Source organism: Rhagoletis pomonella, unplaced genomic scaffold (assembly GCF_013731165.1).
Source record: "Rhagoletis pomonella isolate Grant_MI unplaced genomic scaffold, Rhpom_1.0 Rhpom_scaffold_02802, whole genome shotgun sequence".
NCBI classification, from domain to species: domain Eukaryota; kingdom Metazoa; phylum Arthropoda; class Insecta; order Diptera; family Tephritidae; genus Rhagoletis; species Rhagoletis pomonella.
The window spans coordinates 1-8,569 of record NW_023461355.1 but is presented as its reverse complement, the minus strand read 5'-3'; the positions used below and the strand labels follow the sequence as shown (position 1 = coordinate 8,569).

Here is an 8,569-nt window from a genome sequence, read left to right as displayed (position 1 = left end):
TTCTGCCCGCAGTTTTCCTTTTTTATCTGCGTTTATAACTTGTTGAATTTCAGATACGGTACCTTGACCAAAGGACGTAGATAACGATATCTCTAAAGCTTGCCATTCTTCCTGACAAAGAACGTTTTACATTTACGTTCTTTGCATTTACGGTCTTTGTACATTTACGTTCTTTGGTTTAAATTAAAATGTAACTTTTCTGTTCAGTGGCAACATTTATACAACAAAGAAAATTCATTGCCTGTAAAACTATAGTGTAGTGACAATTTGTCGTGAGAAAACGTTGATGAATACAAGGATCGTAAAGTTCGCATAATTCGCTACAAAAAAAGGTGTTTTATTTTACCAATCTTACAGATTTGTCGTGAAGATATATAAAACACAGACAAATCTTTCAACAGAGATATTTTCTTAGTTAAACTAAGCCAGGCAGCTGCAACGCACTCAGTTGGGGCGAACACGAGACATATACTTGCAAAAGGATTTTGGAATTAGGCTTCGTGCCGTAGGTGGGTGGTGACATATTTGTGTGTATTTAGAGAGTTGGAGATATAAAATAGTTTCACCTTTGGTACTTTTACAGCAATTACGCACCGACAGCAACAAGTAACATAATCGAGAGTCCATCAATGGAGGTGTACCTCAATGAAACCGAGTCGCGTTATTTTGGCGACTTGTTTTTATGTTGTGACGTGGAAAAAGCTGGTAAAATACCCATGATGAAGGCGATGGAATTATACCATTCAGCAAATATTCAAAGTGACATAGTAATGGAGGTTGTTTAACATTCAGTAAAGTTTGTTTATCATTTTAAAAAAAGTATATCATTTAAAATTTAAGATTATTGCTCTTGCCGGCATACCTACTACTTCACTGCACATTTCACGTGGACAGTTTTATTCATGTTTAAAGCTCATTGCTGCTTACCAGGCTGGAATGCAACTTCGGCAAGAGGTCATTACTTCATCTGTATCATTGCCTTTGCCTCGATTCAGCTGGAGAGATTCGCCAAGCGGCATGGGTCCAAACACAGCAGCAAGTATTTCCACAGCTTACCCTTCCGTAAATGGATCAAAAGCAATGCCGCCTCCACCAGTAGCTGAACGAAAAACTTCTTTACCTCACGGATTAAATGATTGGAAGATGGGCACCTCTGGAAGCAGCTCCCGACAGAATTCTGGAAGCTTTCAACATTTCCAAAAACAACCTGATTCTGAAATAAATTCAGACATTCCAACTACGGATTCAGAAGTTGATCAAAATGAGTCAAGCTGTGGTGATGGTGCAGGTCATGTTGTTGACAGTGGCAGTAGCGGGCGTGAAACAGTAAGCAATATAAAGCATATTTCATCACCGCTACCAAAATTTTTTTGTTCTAAACAAAATGGCTCTTTAAATCTCATAAGAAAACTAAATATTTACATGTGTATACATCGACCCCTAATTGTGATTTTATCGTAAGCGACAACATAAAGAAAACAATCTTTTTGTTGCAAATAGGTTACAAATAGGAGTTACAACCAAAATGTATTCAACACCTTGGCTACAACATCCTACAAAACCACAGACTTGAACTATGTACCGTTACGGAAAAAAGCAAAATGAATTTTATCTTTTGCTTTGTTTACACTTATGTGGTCCTAAAATTTTATCGTAAGCGACACTGTGTGTATATAACTTTATTGTAAATAGCAGTTTGAACTGTAGTTTTAACGAAAGTTCCATCGGCATTGGCTACAACTGAATGCTTCAAATTCAGCTTTTTTCGCATAAGAATTATGTGCAATCTGCCATTATGCAATTACAGCTGCAATCACTGAGTGCAGCATGCTTTGCCAATGGGTTATAAGATTTAAAAGCATATCAGAAAGATCAAAACCAGACACCTAACGGGGCGTATATTCCTAGTGTATGCTCTGGTATAGAAAAAATTGCAAGTGAATTCGAAATTTCCATCTTAACACCAGCTTATACGGCCATATGGATTCTGGTTATAACTCTCGCACTTCAGCCTTTTTTTTTTTATAAAATTGCAGTCTTTGATTTTAATCTCTAGGTGAGAAGTTTTCGTTTAGCAATTTTTTTCCCAATAACTAGGTTTAATACACACGACGAGTCGAGATTCGAAACTTGCCGAAAATCTCCTTAATATGAAGATTTTGGCACTGAACCTATGCTCGTCAAGAATTAAATTTTTCTTTTTTGCATTCTTTTAAAAAACGTCAAAAAATTTAAAATAATAGCGCCAATGTGGTAGTTTTATTTTAATAGAGAATTGCATGAGCTTTAACATTGCATCTACGAAGAAAGTTTAAATTATATTGTGCTTACTCTGCTGATAGGCAGTGTTTATATTTAATTTACTTAAAATTCAGTTTTTTTCAAACAATCCTTAAAGTACCCACACTCCTTCGTTTATAAATGCCCAGATTATACAATATAAAAACTATCGCAAGCGCCAATTCTTTGACAACTTTCCTCTCAGCATGTTAAGGAAAATTATCGTAAGCGCCATTTACCTTTAGAAAATAAGGTATGCAAAAAACAAATAGTCGTATTAGAAAGCTACCATTCAATAATGTTGTCGTCCGTTTAAGTCCAAATAATTTTTTTTGTAATGCTCTCACCCCCTAGGTATGTTCTATATCGAAAAAAGTATACCCCTTTTTTTATTTATTTTGAAATCAAAAAATATTCAGAGGTCGCTCAAAGCGCTCAAAGTTTTCCATGTATTTTTATATGAAAAAAAAACTTTTCGTGTAAATGGTATGGAATTCTTGAAAATCAATATTTTCCGATCGGAAAACTCTAGTTATCTTCAGAAGACTTTCAATAATACCTAATTGTTTATTTAACCATTTTATAATACTAACGATTTTTTATTGGTCTCCCATCGAATTTTTAAGGTTTTTGTGGGTTTTTGGCGGACCTATAAATTATAGTTGCTATGAAAAAATGGTTAAATAAACAACTGAGTATTATTATTGGGAATCTGTTGCAGAGACACAGAGCTATCCGATAGAAAAATATTGAATTTTAAGAATTCTATACCATTTCTACGAAAATTTGTTTTTTCTCCATACAAAATACATGGAGAACTTTGGGCGCTTTGAGCGACCTCTAAATATTTTTTAATTTTAAAATAAAAAAATAGGGGAAAATTTTTTTCGGTATAGAACAATCCTAGGGGGTGAGAGCATAAAAATTCCGACTTTACTTTTTCACGTGTACTTTTGGAGCACCGTAACGAAAAGCATTTTGAGAAAGAGATAAAGTTGTCGTTTTTTTAATTGCTCTCTTTAGCATAAATTTTCGACAGCTAAAATTACAAAATGTATGCATACTTCTATTGCCGTTGGAAATGTTTATTTATGTAATAGAATATAGAAGCTTTGAACTCGCCAATATCAAATGCGTGGATGTACCTTTAATTCAATGAAAAATTAGGTAATTTGTCGCGAATTTTATGTAAACAAATACTCTCATTAATTATAAAGCAAAACAAAAACTATTTTTATGAATTTGTTTTTGTGTTGCTTATATTATGGAAATAATTTATTCACATGGAATTCGCGAAAAGGCTGACTCAGGGAATGAATGTAAAAGAGCACATTTCGTCCCGTCGGAGTTTACCGCAGCATTTTACTGAACAAAATGCTGCCCAACTTCTGAGTCCTTTGATTTTTAAACATTGATCACCTTGTTATATGATATATAAAATAGTCATAACATAAGTGTTAATCGAAATTACTTGCTTTTAATTTAATATCCATGTTGGGCTTTCCAAATTTTTATGGCAGCACCGTCACCGTGGTTCACCAGAAGCATGGAGTACCAACAGCGATAGTCCCACCCCAACAAACAGTGTTGCAGAACGCCAGTGGGCCAAAGAAACATTATGGCAGGGCTTGTTAGGAGATGAGCATCGGCAGCTTCTGGGCACAGAAGAAGAATCATCTGATCGTCATAGTAGTGAGGATGAAAACGACGCTGACTTGAATAGCGTATACCAAATTACGCCTGAACAACGTGATTATTACTATAAACAATTCAAAGCTGTACAACACGATAATAACGGATTGCTCTCTGGTCAAATTGCTAGGTAAAGGCTTTTAAGTATTAATAAAAAATCAATTAAAAAAATCATTTTCACATTATCCTGTGCAGAATATTTTTCGAGAAATCTAGAATTCCGGTAGAAGAGTTACGCCACATTTGGCAACTGTGCGACGTAACTCGTGATGGAGCATTGAGCTTAGCTGAATTTACTGCTGCAATGCATTTGGTTGTGTTGAGACGAAATAATATACCTTTACCAGCAGTGCTACCATCCTGCTTGCATCCGAATATCTTGCTGCATAGTTCACAGAACGCGACTGCAAACTTACTCCTTCAAGAGCCCCCGGAAGCGGATTTGTTGCATTTAAATGATGATGATGAAGAAGAAAAAACTGATAACACGGTCATTGTTACAAATACTACAACTCAGACTCGCGTCAATGACAAAAACGCTATGAATATAAGCACTCTGTCGTCATCGTCACAGGTACGAAAAATAATAATATATGTATGTATGTAATATGTATATTATTTTTTATTGTTAAACTCTCCTCTATAAATAGACGAGTGCAGGTTCCAGACAGGGGAATCATGGCTCATTAACATCTTCTTCCTTGCCAACTCTAACAAAGCATCGTAGTATATCGAATTCACCAGTAGCTGAACCCAATGATACAACTCCTAATTTGGCAGTTGCTACTACTACTTTATCTAAAGTAAAAGATATAAATTTATGGGGCCCTGTGGTAAAAATGTTCACTTATTCTATTTTAATTTTATTTTAATTTAATCACGACTAGGACTTACCACCTACACAGTGGACTAAGTTCACGGAATCCCCTACATCTAATGTCTCTAGTCCCGGTCCGAAACCAGTAAATTTTGATATGCAACGAACAGCACAAGCGGTGGTATCAGACCCTCAAATCTTACATCCTGTGGCGTTACGTGTTACCCCCGTTGGCAAGTTAAATATTGTTGTAAAGTAATAAAAATGATTAAATATCCTTTTAAATAGGTTCAGGCCTTGCGAGTTCAGTAATTGCTGCAGAAACTGTCAACCAAGATACAAGCGATTTATCTAATCAACAACAACAAGATGGAAGCTCCAAGCAAGTTTCACAAAGCTCTTCTAATATAATGACCGCAGGTTCCAATAATAATATCAGCACCGCAAATGTGATAATGCATAATCGAGAGCTCCTTCAGAATAACGATTTAAGAGCAATACAACGTCCACAAGCAAAAAAGTTACCAGCAAAAAATATTGGAGCTTTGCCGCCACCACCACAAAGGGAATCCAGCGTAGGTAATACAGGAAGTGCTTCAGGAATCTCAAATACTTCTTACTCAAGTGCAATGAATCCCACTGTTAGTGGAGACAGCAATGAAGTGAGTAATAGCAGTCAACACCAGCAGACATTACAAAATAAAAATGATCCACCGCCGTTGCCACCTCCAAGGCCACACCGACATGGTCGGAGTAGCAGTTTGGATTTAAATAAATTTAAAGCATGCGGACCTGTTAACCAACAACCCGAGGTATGCACGGTGTTTAAACTTTTTATAGTTAACATATCTTACTTCTTTCAACGTATTTATAATCTGCCTTATCCTGAGTTTCGCCTGAAAAAAATGCACCCGAAAATTTGTCATCCGCCCATAGTAAAACCATGGAAACCAAAAGTGAAAAGTGAACCGGTTCAGGGGAAAATGAAACTCGTGATAAGGCTGAATATAATTTTAATTATCACATCTCATACGTCATGTATATCAATATTTGACTATATGTACATATTTATCAAACTATTTTCACTCCAGATGACAGCACAAGCAAGTTTCGACTTCCAGACTTCTACTGGTTTTGCTGATTTTACTCATTTTGCGGTCGTTGATGCGGTATTAAAATGTGTTATCCCTAATAATTTTTCCAATTTAAATTTTTCCTTATTTGATAGAAAAACATATCTTCGGAACAACAGTATTCCTTACCGCCAGGAAAATCGACGGCTAGGGCACCAACGGCTACAGCAATGGCTGTTATGCCACCAACACGATACTCCTTACAACAAACAAATCAGCGTGTTTCGGCATTTGAGGTGTATCGAAAGCCAAACACGCCACACAATTCGTTATCACCCACAGCAAAAGATTCTGAATTGCAAAAGCAACCTCGTTGTCAGACACAGCGCAATTATGCAACTCAACCCATACAACCGCCACCATCCATGCCTACGCCATTTGGAGCTCTCGGGGCTAGCGCAATAGCACTTCCTCCACAATTGGTTGCATTACCTAATGCTGATCTATTCGAAAAACGGGTAAATGACATTAGCGAGACGTTAAGACATGTAACATTTAAGCAGAATAACAGTATGGGTGATATACTGCAACATCTGCGTGAGCAAAATAACCTTTTGTTACGTTTGTGTAATGATCTAAGTGATGAATTGCTGTCAGTACAGACACGAAAACAAGAATTGCGAATGAAAGTTGAAGCACTACCATTAACTGAGACATCCGTTATAAGCAACATACAACAGCAATCGCAGCTAGGAACACGAGCTAGCTCGACCATTTCAGCCCCAGTTACAGCAAATATTACCGGCGGTTCGGGAAGCTCTGCAGTGCATGCAAATGTATAAGCCCAATATACAGCATATAAAAAAGATAGATTTGTTATCATCGCATACATACGTATGGCGTATACGAAGTATTGCACGCCAACGACTGTATTCTTTACTATTGAGAAAAAGTACCAGAAGGTTTTAAAAACACGTATTCTCATGTTATTGTAAGTTGCAAATAACATTCGCAGAGCCAATGTTAATAAATTGGTTGATGGGTCTGTACCAGTATTCTCTTAGAATAAACAAATTTAGCTGTTTAATATATTTTCAAAAATTATTTTGCCATAAATTCTATGAAAAGTTATGATTTAAAACATATTTACGGTTCAAGAAATTTTTTACCCATCGGATAAGAGTTAACATGATAGTTCACCAAATTATGTGCAGCTTTGAATGCCACATATTTATTTGAATTCCATGTCTGTATAAATGTGGCACAGCTCATTTCGTGCAATCAACGATTAGGCAAAACTATGGCTTTTATTTGTTTTACATTGGACATCATAGTTCAATACAATATATTTTTTTCGATTTAGATCTTATAATTTAGTTAATTAAAAAGTCAAACGCTTGCATTCCAAATTGAAAATATGTTAATCGCACGCTTGCCGCGAAAATATCCCGAAAAACATTTAGGTTAGAGAACGGTTATAAACCTATTCGAATTCTAATGTGTTTCTCTAAGGTAGAGGGTTAGAAGTCGATTAGATAAACTGTCGATAATTATAGAATTCTCTTCAAAAATGGGACTTAGTTATCAATATCGAGAAAAAGTTAGATATCTAATCGTATTCTAACCTTGAATTCTAATTTGTTTCTTATTCTAATGTTTTTCTAATCATTCTCTAATCGAATTTTAACATAATTCTCTGACCTTCGAGAAATACTAGAGAACTGGATTAGAATTCGAATGTAAACCCAAATGTTTCTCTAACGTTAGAGACTGTGTTTGCTGGGATTGTGCACATTTTCAGCTTTAATCTATTTGATTTACGTACTAAATTTCTCGTAAGTCGTTTTTGTATATGTAGTGTTAAAGCATGTTTTAATAAAAATGCATTTTTATTTAAGTTTTTCTGATGAGTGCAATTTCGAAACTTTCCAAAATGTAACGCCAAAAGAAATGTGTAACAAAATTTGGAGGATGCAGTTACTGATTTTATATACCGTGAGCAAAGCCACGCTCATTTTCCAACATTTTGTAAAAAGTGTATTTTATTTTCAACGCATAGTTTCAAATTTTAATTTTGGGAAAATTTTTTTTAGTAGGTTGCATTTTCGAAAACTACCATTATACGGATGGTAAGCATGGCCTGCGTCCGATTACCAAAATTTTTAATTGTCTGCATAGTAACACCTAAAGAAATATGTGTGTCAAGTTTTTGATAATCCGGTTTAACGGATACTGAGGTATGCACATTTTACCAAAAGTGGGCGGCGAACCGTCCATTTTCTAACATTTTATATTGGGTATCGGAACTTTTTACGGAGTTATGGTGTACGGACGGACACAGTCAATAGATTTATCTTTTTGTCCTGAGCATTTTGATATGTATACACATACATATCGTCGTTTAAAGTACAAAACCGCGTATCGTCGTAACTGACATTTGTGTCAAAAAAGATATTTTTGTCACCGGAAGCTCTTGGCATCAAGCCCTTATCCATTTATACTTAAATATCTATACTTAGACGTAAGAAGAGATAATTAGGGATAAAAGACAGAACCGGTTTGAAATTGGTCTAGCTTTACTCTCTCCCACAAAATCTTGCCAACGTCACATACGAGGTTTTGCCTTTTCTTGATGCGCAGTTTTGTAGATTAAACGACGATATGTATATCACTCATTTATTAAAATATTGTCATTACTCCAAAAAAA

At 35.5% G+C, this 8,569-nt stretch overlaps 1 protein-coding gene across 3 annotated transcripts; it reads left to right on the top strand.

Moving 5' to 3' along the window:
- The first annotated feature begins 260 nt into the window (after positions 1-260).
- On the top strand, positions 261-6,949 carry LOC118753736 (ralBP1-associated Eps domain-containing protein 1). Of its 3 annotated transcripts, none has more exons than XM_036488605.1 (10): positions 261-509; positions 561-776; positions 841-1,326; positions 3,801-4,102; positions 4,168-4,546; positions 4,623-4,775; positions 4,860-5,022; positions 5,078-5,601; positions 5,881-5,958; positions 6,018-6,949. In XM_036488605.1, exons 2-10 carry the CDS (start codon positions 630-632, stop codon positions 6,702-6,704), a joined length of 2,919 nt encoding a protein of 972 aa, XP_036344498.1. In that variant the 5' UTR covers positions 261-509; positions 561-629; the 3' UTR covers positions 6,705-6,949. The 3 variants fall into 3 exon arrangements, with proteins under 3 accessions (XP_036344498.1, XP_036344496.1, XP_036344497.1); XM_036488603.1 differs by having other exon boundaries at positions 4,623-4,805; XM_036488604.1 differs by having other exon boundaries at positions 268-509; positions 584-776; positions 4,623-4,805.
- Positions 6,950-8,569: the final 1,620 nt, after the last annotated feature.